The 15,026-nt window shown below is 57.9% G+C and overlaps 2 protein-coding genes across 7 annotated transcripts in view; both read left to right on the forward strand.

Annotated features, from left to right (window-relative positions):
- Positions 1–4,350, forward strand: part of NUP62 (nucleoporin 62) — a 28,896-nt gene extending 24,546 nt beyond the window's left edge. For all 3 annotated transcript variants that reach the window (XM_074316068.2, XM_019741556.3, XM_074316067.2), the window contains one exon: positions 611–4,350. In XM_074316068.2, the coding sequence (XP_074172169.1) occupies positions 675–2,234 (1,560 nt within the window). In that variant the 5' untranslated portion in view covers positions 611–674 and the 3' untranslated portion in view covers positions 2,235–4,350. The remainder of the gene's footprint in view (positions 1–610) is intronic.
- The window catches only part of IL4I1 (interleukin 4 induced 1), a 34,611-nt gene extending 19,608 nt beyond the window's left edge, over positions 1–15,003 (forward strand). The window contains exons 1-8 of one of the 4 annotated variants that reach the window (XM_019741443.3): positions 8,771–8,997; positions 9,299–9,333; positions 9,438–9,676; positions 10,286–10,398; positions 10,954–11,155; positions 13,032–13,100; positions 13,428–13,564; positions 14,085–15,002. In XM_019741443.3, coding sequence (XP_019597002.2) covers positions 9,321–9,333; positions 9,438–9,676; positions 10,286–10,398; positions 10,954–11,155; positions 13,032–13,100; positions 13,428–13,564; positions 14,085–14,979 — 1,668 coding nt within the window. In that variant the 5' untranslated portion in view covers positions 8,771–8,997; positions 9,299–9,320 and the 3' untranslated portion in view covers positions 14,980–15,002. Of the gene's footprint in view, positions 1–4,647; positions 4,712–4,980; positions 5,033–8,770; positions 8,998–9,280; positions 9,334–9,437; positions 9,677–10,285; positions 10,399–10,953; positions 11,156–13,031; positions 13,101–13,427; positions 13,565–14,084 lie in introns of those variants that run through there. The other 3 variants (XM_019741444.3, XM_088800034.1, XM_088800033.1) reach the window with 3 other exon arrangements.
- The last annotated feature ends 23 nt before the right edge of the window (positions 15,004–15,026 follow it).

The raw sequence follows: 15,026 nt of genomic DNA on the forward strand, positions 1-15,026 counted from the left end.
TCAATCACTGCGCCAGGGGCTCTGCCTCCCAGCACTCTGATTGCGCACTTGGGTCTCATGCCCACACGAGTTAGAGGGAGGGTGGGGGGTGCTCCAACATGCCCTCCCTCCTAAATGGCGAGGGGTATGCTCGATGGGACCTTCGGGGCCGAGGCCCTGCCGTGCAGCTCAGCGTCTGTCTCGGAGGTCCACGAGGGTGTGTCCTCTGCCTGCCTTGCAGTCAGCAGGGACACCTGGGGAGCAGCTCCTAAGGGGTTCTTTTGTGTGCCTCTAGCCCCGCTCACCAGAAGCGCCTCAAGTCTGGCCTCCTCGGGCCAAGGACTGTTCAGGTGCCTGCTCGTGGGCCTCCTCCCCCGAGGCAGCGGGGCTCTCAACTGCTGAACGTGGCTGTGCGGTCCCCAGCACACTGAGCTGCTAGTGCCTGACCCCCGCCACCTGTCCTAGTTTAGCAGGGCCTGGTTAGTTCCAAGGCAGGAAGAGGGTGGCCGCATGTTCTAGCTATGGAGTCCCACCGCCCTCCAAACCACACTGCATCATGCCACTGAGGTGTTACCTTTCCAAAGCCGCCATCTGATCATGTCACTTCCTCTGCTTTAAAAATCTTCCCAAGGTTGCAGACGCTGACGGATTTGCTTTGGGAGCCGGAGTAGCTGTTGCCACGAGAGTCTGGAGCCATGAGCGGGTTTAATTTTGGAGGCACTGGGGCCCCCACAGGCGGGTTCACATTTGGCACTGCAAAGACAGCAACAACCACCCCTGCTACTGGGTTTTCTTTCTCTACGTCTGGCACTGGTGGGTTTAGTTTTGGGACTCCCTCCCAACCACCTGTGAGCACCCCTTCTACCAGCCTGTTCTCAATTACCACCCAAGCGCCAGCGACACAGACCCCAGGATTCAGTTTTGGAAGCACAACTCCTGCTGCTGGAGGAACTGGATTTTCCTTAGGGCTCAACGCTCCAAAGCTAAACTTGAGCAGCACGGCTGCCACCCCGGCCCCAGCACAGCCTGGCGGCTTTGGGCTGGGCAGCAGCACCCTCACCAATGCCATCTCAAGCACCGTCACCTCCAGCCAGGGCACAGGCCCCACTGGCTTTGTGTTTGGCTCCACCACCACCTCCGCTGCTCCGTCCACCACACCCGGGGGCTTCTCATTCACAGGTGGAAGCACATCCCAGAGTGGGGGGACCTCCAGTTTCAGTATTGGCTCGATGGGGACTTCAGCCCAGCCCACAACATTGGCTGGGTTGTCCTTCACTCCAGCCGCGCCAGCAGCCACTGGAGTGGGGGCTACACAGCCAGCGGCTCCCACACCCACTGCTGCCACCACCAGTGCCGGGCCCACGCTCTTTGCCTCACTAGCCACCGCTCCAACCTCATCCACCAGCACAGGGCTCTCCTTTGGTACCCCAGCCACCACTGCTGGAACGTCAGGGGCTGGAACGCTGAGCTTCAGCTTAAAGGCTCCTGGAGCAGCTTCTGCCGCAGCCATAGCCACGTCCACTGCCACTACCACCTCCACCTCCACCTCCAGCTTTGCCTTGAATCTAAAACCCCTGGCACCAGCTGGGATCTCCAGCAATGCGCCCTCCACCATAACCGCTCCGACCGGCCCAGGCGCAGCCACCGGGGTGTCCGCCAGCCCCGTGATGACCTACGCCCAGCTGGAAAGTCTGATCAACAAGTGGAGCCTGGAGCTGGAGGACCAGGAGCGGCACTTCCTGCAGCAGGCCACGCAGGTCAACGCCTGGGACCGCACGTTGATCGAGAACGGGGAGAAGATCACCAGCCTCCACCGGGAAGTGGAGAAGGTGAAGCTGGACCAGAAGAGGCTGGACCAGGAGCTGGACTTCATCCTGTCTCAGCAGAAGGAGCTGGAAGATCTGCTGAGCCCCCTGGAGGAGTCGGTCAAGGAGCAGAGCGGGACCGTGTACCTGCAGCACGCCGACGAGGAGCGCGAGAAGACCTACAAGCTGGCTGAGAACATCGACGCGCAGCTGAAGCGCATGGCGCAGGACCTCAAGGACGTCATCGAGCACCTGAACACGGCCGGCGGCCCCGCTGACACCAGCGACCCGCTACAGCAGATCTGCAAGATCCTGAACGCGCACATGGACTCGCTGCAGTGGGTGGACCAGCACTCGGCCCTGCTGCAGCGGAAGGTGGAGGAGGCGAGCCGGCGCTGCGAGGGCCGGCGCAAGGAGCAGGAGCGCGGCTTCCGCATCACCTTCGACTGAGCGCCGCCGCCCAGCCCGCGCTGCTCAGCGCGCTGTGCCGTCATTGTCTAGTTTTAGTGTGTGATGAAATACTTGTCTCTGCTTTGCAAATAATTGTGCTGTTGAGAGAACTGTTCTGTGGTTAGACTTTTCGCATTTGTACGTAGAAATCGTCTTAGTACGATGGTCGGGGCGGCAGCCTCCGAGGAGTGCTTTCTCTGTGTATCTTTTGTGTATCCCTGACCCTTTTCTCCTGCTGCAACCACCCACCTCATCCTGCTCGCTCCAGCCAAGCGCTGAGAGTCCCCTGTCTCCCGGGCAGGGCTCCGGGGGCGGCCTCTCTGTCCAACACATTCACAGTGCAGGACTCCGCCCTTGGGGAGACAGCAGCGTAGTGGGAGACGTGTCCGTGTAGAAAGAAACCCCACGTGTAAAGTGACTTGTGACTAGAACAGACCACGGGATGGAGAATTTCACAGGAGACAGGTCAGATGAGAGATTTGAACTAGGTGTTGGAAAAAGGGTCAGATTTGAGCCAGGGGGCCTTCACGTTGCCTGATGGACACAGCTCCTCATCCTCCAGGTCTCCTTATCTTGGGCCTCGCTCTAGCCACTCCGCAGCTGTGTCAGATGGCCGTCCTGTAGTCCCCTCACCGCCCTGAGCTTGCTCTTTTGGTAACGCTTTTGCCACATGTATTACGCCCAGTTGTTTACTTCTCTGCCCAGCTGTTTACTTCTCTGCCTCACCGGTAGATTGTGAGCCCCTGTGGGCAGCAAGTATGTCTTGTTCCCCTTTGTGTCCTCAGCACAATCCCTGGCCCATGTACCGAATGAATGCACAACAGATGAAGTCTACCATAAAACCATCCACAGAATGCCGGCTGAAATGGCCACGCTGGCAGAGGCGGCCACGGGCGTGGTTGCGAACTTGGCGTTGCCAAAGCAAACCTGGTCAGTTACAGTGACATCCAGTGTCCAGGAAGCAGAAGTCAACCCGTGGATCCCGTGTCTGTCGTATTTGTCTTTCCACTTTGCTGCACTCTGAAATGCCTAGGACTGTGTGTTGCTTTCCTGAATGGAATAAAATGTTTTGCAAAACAGAAAAAGGCTGCTGTTAATGTGGGTAACTTAGAAGGAGAAGGTTCCAGAAGACTGTCAAGTGGGATGCTGTCTGGAACTCAGAAACGAGCAAAATGAAACTACATTGTTTAGGCATTCGTACACACACAGACACACACGTCGTGGATTCCTCTGGTGCTGATGGCAGAAGAGGAACACATGGGCGAACCTGTTAAAGGTCACATTCTGTGTTATGTCATAGAATACACATAAATGTCATCTGTCACCATCCCTAAGGCAGTAACAGGGCCACTGGTGTCCCCAGCATTCCTCTTACGGTTATCTGGGCCTAGCTGGAGGGTTCCGGTTGCGTTCAACAATGGAAAACAGGTAACACGGGTGTGGATTTGTATCGGATGTGCAGATACTGGCCTGATGTCCCTCTGCCCCCAGCTCCCGTGGATGTGAAAGACACCAAGCACTGGGGCCTTGCTCCTGTGGGGCGGAGTCTCCCCAGTCAGCCTCAGCCTGTGCCACACTAAGCCACATTTTGGCTCAAGAGTGCCAAAACCTTGTTCCTGGAGATTTATGGTCCATGTCCCCAAAGTCATGATCGTGAGTCATTTCCTTGGACTGTCTTGAGCCCCTGAGGACAAGTGTCTTGTCCAAACAAGCCACAGAAGAGGGAGGGGGATGAGTGAAAGGAGGGGGACCCCCAGCAAACCCAGTTGCTTCTCTGAAAGCTCCACCCCCCACTGCAGTGGCCCACTGTGGAATCTGAGCCATGACTTCTCTGTGACCCATGTCTGACCCCTCCACCTGAAGGGAGACCTTGAGTCCCTGAAAGTAGGGAGTAGTTTGTATTTTACCTGCACTTACTCAACATCCGTTTTTGGAGCCCCTGCTGCATACCAGACTCTGATCTGCCATTTGGGGTGACAAAAATGTTACGATGTTTCTTTGTCCTCAGGGAGGTCGCTGGCAGGGGCCACACGATTGATATAAGAAAATTATTTCTTGAGCTTGCATCTCCAATGTATATATACTATTTTCCATATTAAACATTAGTGAAGTTTAACTGCTTTCTTACAGTTGTATTTTTTTTTTAATAAAAACAACTTGAAGTTCTAATATTTTCTTCCCACACCCCCAAGGGATCTTGGGCACCCCACTCTGAAGAACAGATGAAATTATAAACCAGGATGATGGCCATGTGCGAGGGGTGGCTATGGTGCTCTGGCACCATGAGGGGAAATGGCTCCAGCAGGATTCCTGGGGAATTCGAGGGGCCCCCAACATCGCAGCTGGGTCAGCGATGGACTGGGTGCCACCCTGTGGATGACAGCTCCATTGTAACTGCACTTTCCCTTTCCAGGAAGAAAACAGATGTGCTTCCTTGCGAGTCCAGACAAATGGCCTCTAAAGTTCATTACTTAAAGGTGAATCTCTCCCCAGTACGCTGTTATTGTATTTCTTCTCCCTGGTTAGGGATAAGAGTGGCGATTGGCTTTATGCTTATGGCTTTTCTTTTAATCTCAAAGAAACCCTCAAACGACTGCCTCCCTTTGAGAAGGGAGGGCCTGTCCACTGCCTCTCAACCACTCTGACCCCACACCAGGACCCTGGCATCTCTGGTCTAACGAGACTCAGGACAAAGCCACCACCATTCACCCGGGTTCCGCACACGCCCGACGACTTCTGTCCCGGGCTAACCTGAAAGGCCATGGGTGCTAAGAGAGCCCCCGAGAGCCAGCCATGCAGTGAGTGTCCCCACCGGGGTCCCGGGTTTCTGGAAACGGGAACGAGGGACAGGACAGCTCTGTGGGAAGGGGACCCTGTCTAGGGGTCAGGCTAGAGATCGGGTCCTCAGCAAGTCTGTCCTCTGCCCTCTGCACCCTTTCTCCATCCCGCTCTGGACCTGGCTTCTGTCGGGTCCTGGGCATCCCCTGGGCAGGCTCTGCCCCCTCTGAGACGGTGAAAGGTTTTTTTGTTGTTTGTTTTTTAAAATATTTTATTGGGGAAGGGGAACAGGACTTGATTGGGGAACAGTGTGTACTTCCAGGCCTTTTTTTTTCCAAATCAAGTTGTTGTTCTTTCAATCTTAGTTGTGGAGGGTGCCATTCAGCTTCAAGTTGTTGTCCTTTCAGTCTTAGTTGTGGAGGGCGCAGCTCAGCTCCAGGTCCAGTTGCCATTTCTAGTTGCAGGGGCCACAGCCCACCATCCCTTGCGGGACTCGAGGAATTGAACTGGCAACCTTGTGGTTGAGAGCCCACTGACCTATGCGGGAATCGAACCGGCAGCCTTCGGAGTTAGGAGCATGGAGCTCTAAACGCCTGAGCCACCGGGCCGACCCGAGACTATGAAAGTTTTGATATCAAGCACTCAGGGTCTTTGGACCAAGTCAGAGAAAATAACGTAAGGCACTAGCTCTGTCCTTCACACATCTGTGTGGCCAGCCATCACTATCTGCTACCCGGATGGGCCACAGAGGCCCCCAGGGGGGCCAGGCCAGGTCTCTGGCTGCTTCAGACTAGACCTAAACGTCATTAGAACTGTCACTGTGGTTCTAGAAGCAAACCAAATAGGGTAGGGTTTTCTCCCTAAAGACAATTTTTAGCTGGAAGGATTGACGTTGTTTTCTAGAAACTGCATCATGAACCAGACTGTCCCAGAATCGACGGAAGCCAACATACTTGATTGGGTGGCAAGCCCAGGCCTTTCCTCCCATCAGCCCATGCCCCTGATTCTCACTGTGTCCTGTTTCTCCTACCCAGAAGCTTAGGAAACCTAACCTAATCCAAACCCTCTTTTTCCTGACCCATTCCACCCAAATCCAGTACCCTAAATTTAACCCTCACACCGCTCTCCTTAGTATTATCAGGAATGACTCTGGGATGCTCAATTCTGCCAAAGTAGTCTCCAAATGACTCATAAACCCACAACAACCTCTCCTATGTGGCTTTCCTGCCCACCGTACCCAGGTCTCCATCCTGGACCCTGCCTGGTCACTCGGGAGCTCCACCCAAGAGCAGCCTAACCCTAGCCCGGTGCCGCCCAGCCAGGGTGGTTTGCCTCCCCTTCCCCAGAAATGGTTGGCAATGTCTGGAGATATTTGGGTTTGTCACACCTTGAGGGACAAGTGCTACTGGCATCTAATGGGTAGAGGCCAGTGACTGCTCAACATCCTACAATACATGAGGGGGCCGCCCCAAAGATGGCCCCAAATGGCAATAGTGCTGAGGTGGAGAGACCCTGCCTTGGGCCCAGCCCTCGTCCACAAGCCCGAGCTTGTTGTTAATCGCAGAATGGTTGAAAATAGGCCTGGACCAGGCTGCTGGGATTAAACACAACTGGTGACTTTCTGGGCCTCAGTCTTCACTGTAATAGGGACAGCTGCTGAGGCCCCCCGTCACAGTTATTCCTGGAATAAAGGAAGGCAAATCCAAAAAGTGTCTGGCACATGGGACTGAACAGCACCCATAGTCATTGTATCAGTAGCAAGGGGATTGTTCAGGCCTGGCCCTGCTAGGATCCTACTCTCTCAGGCGAGACTGCCTCTGATTCTGTGCAGCCTCCATGAGTCCAGCTCTCCCTCCCACTCTCCCTCTCCCCTGCTGACTCCTTGAACAGGTGTCTTGCGGGGAGGCCTGCATTCCTCTTCCCTTCAGTCTAGGAGGTGAGCTGAGGGTGTGCCTGGAGGCAGGGGGACTTTGAACAGCAATCCTATGTGTGGAGAGACCAGGGGGTTGAGTCAGGGATCCCAGCAGCCCCCACCCCCAGCCGCTCTGGGGACCAATGCTTCCTGCCCAGATAGACCCTGGAAGCCCCGGGTTCTGCTGTCTCCATCCCTTTCTGCTTCCGTTTTATTTCTGCTTCCTTTCTGTGTGGGACTTTGCCATGAGACTGCAGAGACACCTGCCGATTCTCACTATGGGACCCAGGGAACGTGCCTACCCCTCTGCGGGCCAGCTTCCCCTCCCTCACAGGTCTGGGATTAGAGAATTCATGCGCCAGGTACAGCTACTGCTGCTGTGCCTGAGGTCGTACCCTGGTGGCACTCTGGTTTTCTGTCTCTCAGGGGCAAGGTCTTCCCGCTCTGAGACCTTTGGACAAGTGCTGGGGTTTTCCTCTGCCCGCTCACTGGCCATCTCTGAGCCTGTTTCCTCCTTTGTCCAATACAACACTGTGAGGTCCCCAGTGACTACAAAGCACCGAGCCCACCAAGGGCCACCTCAGAGCGGGTGACATTCCCTTTCCCTGCTGTGTTTTACTGATTTGTGCTCTTTGCTCTCTGTTTCCAAGCTCTGTCCAGCTCGCTCATTTTGTTTCCTTCTTGGCTACTGCCTCCCTGCCCCCGCACCCCCCACCCCTGCGTCATATGGTTTCTGACTCACTCGTGTGCACCCGCCCCCCCCCCTCCGTCAAACCACATCCTTCTTTGATTTACTGTTTGGATTTTCCCATTCTGTTGCTGCAGAGGATCTGCCACCCTCTGCCTTTTCTCCTCACCCACCGCCTGGAGCCCTCACTCATAACCCGCCGAAAAACCCCCCAAATCGCCTCTCCACCCCTACCTACTTCAGGAGACCCACCACATGTCCCCTTGGCTAAAGCCCCCAAAGCTGCGGGACCCCTACTTCCCCATGTGGGGTCTCCTTAGAGCTGGGTCATCTCGTTCTCCCTGCCTGCTGTCCATCTCTCAGGAGAAAAGTGCCCCAGAGATGGGAGTGACAAAGGCCAAAGGCACAGAGGCAGAAGCTCCGGGGGCATTTCTCTGAGGTGCCTCCACCGCTGTAGGCAGGGCTGAGCACCACAGCGGTTCTCTGTGCGGGGCTGGGGAGGGCTGAGGGGAGCACACGTCCTGGGCCACTCCTGCAGGGCAGCGGGTGGAGGGCATTCACTGAGGCCCTCAGTACTTCCATGGCGGCGGCAGCTGGCATTTCCTGAGGAGCAGATTCTGGGACTGACCCGCATGCTGGTCACAGGGCCTGACCTGGATTCACCTAATCCTCCCAACGTAATGACCCCCACTTGACAGCTGCAGACGGAGCCACGAGGGGAAGGTCCTTGCCCAGGCCCCTGGCTGGCAGGCGCTAGGCTCAGAACCCAGGCAGGCTGGCGCAGAGCCCTGCCTCTGACCACTGTGCCACTGCCTGCAGGTCCCCACTGCCTCCCATTTCACGGAGGGGAAACTGAGGTTCAGAGCGGCCATGTGGGTGGGGAGTAGGGCCAGCAAGGGCCCTTCAAGGGCACAGTAACAGCTGATACAGAGAGGGATCAGAGGCTGTCACGGGCTAGAGGCCCCTTCTCCCCCTGCCCGAGAATTAAGGAAGCAGAGAGAGCACAGCAGATGGCATACATAAGGACCCTGCAATCAGGGGCTCAGGCCAGGCCAGGGGGCAACCCCCACCATTAGCATAGTTACCTAAGCATTTATTTCCTGCCATCCAACCACCCCAAAACTATTTAGGTCAAGAGGAAGAAAATAGATTGATTTGCTTCTTCCTGACCCACCCTGCCCCAACAGCTCCCCTCCAGCCTCAACTAGACACTGAGCATCTGACCCCGCAAGCCAGGAAAGCAGTTTCATTTCCCCGGCAGCCCAATTTCCCAAAGGGAGGGGAGGGCGGGGCCGGCCTGTTTTAAGGACAGAGAAAGGGGGACCCGGCAGACTAGCGGTGGGGACTGAGCAGACAGGTGGTGCTGGCTTTTGCCGAGAGCCAAGGTAGAAAGGAAGCTGTGGCGAGCCAGGGACCCACAGAATAGAGACTGGGAGATAGGAAGACGAGGGGAGAGGACAAGCAGAGAAAGACACAAGAGGGCGGAGATGGGAGAGGGTGGCAGGGAGGGGAGAGGAGGGCAGATAGGCAAGCACAGAACAGACTGGGGGTCAGGGGACATGTTCAGAGAGAGTGATGTCCAAAGGGGTGAGGGCTGAAGTGGGAGCTGGGCAGCCACCCAGGGTGTCAGGCTGGGGTGGGGCCCAGGCCCCTGTCACAGCGGCCCTTGCTTCCCCTCCAACCCAGACACCGTCTCCCAGCAAGAGTCATGACCTCACTGGGTAAGTAAGCAGGGGAGAGGTCCCTGTGGGGTGGGAGGTGGGGGGGTAAGAACCACTTTTCTTCCCCCACATATCCACTGACCCTGTCCTCCCCCCCACCCCAGCCTGGCGCCTCCTTGCTCTGGTCCCCATCTTCCTCCTCCTGCTGGCCTCCCTGGACTGGAAGACTGCCCACAGCCAGGACCCCTTCGAGAGATGCATGCAGGATCCTGACTATGAGCAGCTGCTCAAAGTCGTGACCTTGGGCCTCAATCGGACCTCAAAGCCCCAGAGAGTGATAGTGGTTGGTGCTGGTGTGGCTGGGCTGGTGGCCGCCAAGGTGCTCAGTGATGCTGGACACAAGGTGAGAAGTGCTGCTTGCAATCTACTTTGAGTCTTTCCTGCCGCAGCTGTTGAGGGGTGGGGATGGTGGGAGGTACAGAAAGGGAGCTATGCTTTCCCCCATGCTCTTTTGTGAAACCCAAGGGAATGCGTGTCTGCACTGAGCGCCCTTTGACTTTCCCTGCCCCATTCTCTCTTATCCCAGGGGAAGTCCCTGGAAATCTCCTCCAACTTTCTGGGGGAAATTTGTGTTGGTGGAGATGGACACTCCGCCTAAGGGGAACTGCCCCCTGAGATCTAACCACTGCCCCTCTCACTGAAATCCAAGATTGAGAATGGGTCAGGCCAGGGGCTTCCATGCATATGAGAAATTTCCCCTTCCCCGACCTGGAAAGTCCCTCTGTAATCTGGCCAGCAGCCTTCCTGCTGCAGAATGAAACTTATATTGCACATGCTCGCTATGATGTTCTGTTCTCCCAGCAGCCCCTCCCACCTCCCCTAGTCTAGACTAGGTCTGTGCTGCTGTGGGGATGGAAGGTGGGGGCTGGCACAGGGTGGAGGCTGGCACAGGGTGGGGGCTGGCACAGTGGGAAGAGTTGAAGGGCCCTGCTGGATGCCCTGGATCCCTCAGGTCACCATCCTGGAGGCAGACAACAGAATTGGGGGCCGCATCCTCACCTACCGGGACCAGAAGACGGGCTGGATAGGGGAGCTTGGAGCCATGCGCATGCCCAGCTCTCACAGGTGAGGCCAGACCTGTGCAAGGCGGGCCCCTGCTCCGTGCCCAGACTCAGCCACATCCTCAACTCAACCCCAATTCCAGCCCCAGCCGGACTTCAAGTCTGACCCCAAACCTATCCCCCCAGTGAAGTCAGGTCGAAACCTTGCCTCCAGTTCTGTCCTCTCCCTAATCCCAGCGTCAGCACTGTACTCCTGAAGTGTTTAGGCCACCAAGTCCAGCTGCGCCCCCAGCTAGCCCTGCTCGGCCCCTCTGGGCTCCCCGCTCTACCGCCCCTCAGCCTGGTGTGTTCCCTTTCCCAAGCCTCCATCCAACCCCAGGGAGAGCCAACTCCCACTCCAAACCCAGTCCTGCCAGTCCTGCCCTCAGCCTTCCATACTTGTTCCCATTTCATTCCCGTCCCCACCACTGATGACCCCAAATCTAGCCCCACCCCAGCCTCATGCCCATTCCCAAACCCCACCCCAGCTACCCTACCCACCCCCTCCCTTCTCCAAGCCCTGTGGGGAGAGGCGTCCACTATCCCCCTGCCCCCTCACCAGCCTCGCCCTCTCCCTCAGGGTCCTCCACAAGCTCTGCAAGAGCCTGGGACTCAACTTGACCAAATTCACCCAGTATGACGAGAACACATGGACAGAAGTGGGGGATATGAAGCTGCGGAATTACGTGGTGGAGACCATGCCCGAGAAGTTGGGCTACAAACTGTGCCCCAGGGAAAAGGGCCGTGCGCCTGAGGAAATCTACCAGATGGCTCTCAACAAGGTAGGCACCCGGCCAGTCCCGAAGCTCTGCCCTCCTGCCACCCCGTCCTCCACACTGTTCTGTCCTGTACCCCTCGTCCTGTCTCCGGACCATCGCCCAGCCTTCTCCCTGGCCTGGTTTTCCTTCTGTCTCGCATGCCTTCTGGTCTCTTGTCGCTGACTCTTCCATCTTTAGTTTCCCTGTAAACTCTGCCGACGCCCAAAGCCCCATCAGCCTTTGGTCTCTGATCCTCTCCTCACCCACACACTGTCCTGGACAAAGTAAGTCATCTTTCTACAACTTTGTTCTGCTGGCAGATCCATCTCCTGAGACCCACACCTACACCGGTCTCCCCCTGGCCACCCCGAGGAACCTCCAGCTCCCACTGAGCTCAGTATCTTCCCCTAAACCCGCTCATACACCCCTTGGGTTCCCCATCTCACAGCAGCCCTGTCAACACCCCCCACACACAAGGCAGACACCCCAGTCTCCCCTACCTTCCCTCCCACCATCAGTCCCCCGCTGAGTCCTTCCTGCCCTCTGACTCACAATGTTCCTGCCTCTCTGTCCCCACAGCCCCAGCCCCAATTCAGGCCTCATCCTCTTCCTTGGGTCCTCACCCTGTCCCTCCCCTGCTCACAGCCCTCCCCGCCCTGTGGCTCCCCTGTGCTTCAGCTTCAGGTTCAAGCCCTGAGCGGTCTGGTCTCTCCCACCCCTCTAGCCTTATCTTCTCTCCTCCAAGAAGTTTTTGTTGCCCCCACAAAGCCCTCATGGTGGCCCAAACACCCTCTGCTCTGTGCTCCTTTGTACCCCAAATGCTTGTTCACCCATGCCCTTGCCCTGCTTCCGACCATGCTTGGAAGACCCTTTCCCTTTCCCACCCAGGGAACCCTGCTCATCCCTCAAGAACCAGCTCTAATGGTCCCTCCTCCAGGAAGGCTTCCCTGATGCCCTCAGGGAGGAGCTGATCTCATACTCCTCTGGGAGCTCCTAATCGTCCACCTCCCGTCCTGGACAAGGGTGGGCCATTTCTGTGCCCTGACACCTCCCAGTTCAGGGAGCCTAGGGAAATGAGAGGTGAATGGTGACTGGAGGGGCACATACTTCAGGGAGCTCCCCCAGTCACGAGGGGGAAGTCCTGTGGACAAAGAAGAGGGCTGAAATCAGACGGGGCAGTGAGGGGATGAGACTTGAACAAAGTGGTGAAGGATGGCAGAGGTGAGGCAGCGGGACAAGGGCATGGGGGTGGGGGTGGGGGAGACCTGAGGGTGGTCTAGGCACTGGATATTGTACTGCAGGCCCAAAGCTGACGTAAGAGATGGTGACCCAGGGGCCAGTAGGGACCTCCAATGTCAGGCTGAGGGGCTAGAACTCTGGCTCCAGGTGCCGGGGAGCCACAAGAGAGCTGTGGGCGGGGGGGGGGTGGGGGGGCATGAATAAACCCCCTCAGCAGTCGTGCCCTGTCTGGTTGATGAATGGCAGAAGGGGACTCCACTTCTGTCTGTGCCCACGATGATCCGGGTGACAAATAATTACTGGGCACCAGAAACACACAGCACTGACACAGACCCAATCCCTGCCTGCACGGAGCTCACAGCCCAGGACATATAAAGCAAAGTAGTACCCAGTAGGGATGGACGTGGCAGTGTCTGGGTGGACAGGGCGACAGGGAGCATTAACGACTCAGGAAGTCTTCCCAGAGTGGCGGCATCTGAGTGAGTAGCAGTGGAGGGCAAGGCTGAGTGCACAGCATGGGCAAAGGCCTGGCAGCTTGAACAAGAGTGGTCAATGGCCGGCAATGGGCAGAAGCAGGAAGAGAACCCAGGTTGGGACCCGAGGCCTGACCTCTGCGGTCCTGCCCCCCACAGCTCAGCGCTGTCTGCTTGTTCCACTGCAGGCCCTCAAAGATCTCAAGACGCTGGGCTGCAGAAGAGCAATGAATAAATTTGAAAGGCACACGCTCCTGGTGAGTGGGGGCCTCCGTGTTTCTGTCTGAGGAACCAGGACAAAGAGGGTACCCTGGGCTTTGGCCCCGGGGGTCAGGGACCCCAGGCATGACACAGCCTCCCTGCTTGACCCTGGGGCTGGACACGTCCCTCCCCCGCGCTCTGGGCTTCAGTTATCTCATCTGTCACAAGAGGGGGACCGGATCGCTAAGGTCCTGGAAATCGTACTAAGCTCACGGTCCTGCTACGGTACCAGAGGCTCAGCCTGGGAGGGGACTCCCGTGGGAGTGGGGAGCCGGCAGGTGCAGCCTGCTTAGGCCCTGACCGGATCCGCTTCCGTCCCCCAGGAATACCTCCTAGGGGAGGGGAAACTGAGCCAGGCCGCCACGCAGCTCCTGGGAGACGTGATGTCCGAGGACGGCTTCTTCTATCTCAGTTTTGCTGAGGCCCTGCGGGCCCACAGCTGCCTCAGCGACCGTCTCCGGTGAGGGGCGGGGCCTGTGAGAAGGGGAGGAGCCTGCGGGGCATTTCGGGGAGAGCAACAGTGGGCGGGGCCACCGGTATTGAATGGGACTGGCAAGAAGGGAGCGGCTTGTAGAGAGCAGAGGCCAAGGGGGCGAAGAGACAGGGCGCTGAAGTCTGGCTACACGGCCCCGCATCCGGGGTCGTTGGGAGGAACTGGGAAGAAAGGTTCCCGGAGAAGGGCCTTGCCCACAAGAGAATAGGCGTCCTGGGTCACACAATTCTCTGCTCCTCGGTCCTCGGGGGACGTCAGGGAGAAAACAGTGCAGAGGTAGATGAACGGGCCGGATTCGTGGGGCGCAGGCACTTTTCAATTGTGGGCCAGTAACGGAGTGGGCGGGGCCTGCGAGAAGGGGCGGGATTAGAGGGAACCCGGCAGGTGAAAACTAGACTAGGTACCAGGGCATGCCCAGGGAGGAGCCAGCGGGAAAGGGGCAGGGCCCGAGAGCCCAGGTCACGCTCCCGCTCCGCCCCACCCACAGGTACAGCCGCATCGTGGGCGGCTGGGACCTGCTGCCGCGCGCGCTACTGAGCTCGCTGTCGGGGCCCGTGCTGTTGCACACGCCAGTTGTGGCGTTGACGCAGGAAACGCACGAGGTGCGCGTGCACATAGGGAGCGCGCTCCGGGACCAGAGCCTGGCCGCCGACGTGGTGCTGCTGACCGCGAGCGGGCCGGCGCTGCAGCGCATGAAATTCTCGCCTCCGCTGTCGCGGAAGCGGCAGGAAGCTCTGCGCGCTCTGCACTACGTGCCGGCCACCAAGGTGTTCCTGAGTTTCCGCCGTCCCTTTTGGCACGACGAGCACATCGAGGGAGGCCACTCGAACACGGACCGCCCATCGCGCATGATATTCTACCCGCCGCCGGGAGAGGGCGCGCTTCTGCTGGCCTCGTACACGTGGTCGGACGCGACCGCTCCGTTTGCCGGCCTGAGTCTGGAAGAGACGCTGCGCTTGGCACTCGACGACGTGGCGGCGCTGCACGGGCCGATTGTGTACCGGCTCTGGGACGGCAGCGGCGTCGTCAAGCGCTGGGCAGAGGACCCGTACAGCCAGGGCGGCTTCGTCGTGCAGCCGCCAAAGCTCTCGCTAGCTGACAAGGACGACAGGCAGTTCAACTGGGAGGTTCCCCACGGTCGCATCTACTTCGCCGGGGAGCATACGGCCTACCCGCATGGCTGGGTGGAGACTGCCGTCAAGTCGGCGCTGCGTGCTGCTCTGTTGATCAACAGCCAGATCCACAACGAGGAGGGGCTTGCACGCATGGAAGAGCCTGGTCCCAGCCAGCCCCTGTGCGAATCCGAAAAGGGGGAGGCCACCCACCCGCCAGCCCTACATTTAACTGCTCCGCACACCCCCCCCAAGAGGACCCAGTATTAAAGTATTTTCGAAAAAAAATCATGTGGTCCTGGCCCCTCCCTGGCTTT

This window comes from Rhinolophus sinicus, chromosome 8 (genome assembly GCF_057876585.1).
Source record: "Rhinolophus sinicus isolate RSI-liver-muscle chromosome 8, RSI-T2T, whole genome shotgun sequence".
NCBI classification, from domain to species: domain Eukaryota; kingdom Metazoa; phylum Chordata; class Mammalia; order Chiroptera; family Rhinolophidae; genus Rhinolophus; species Rhinolophus sinicus.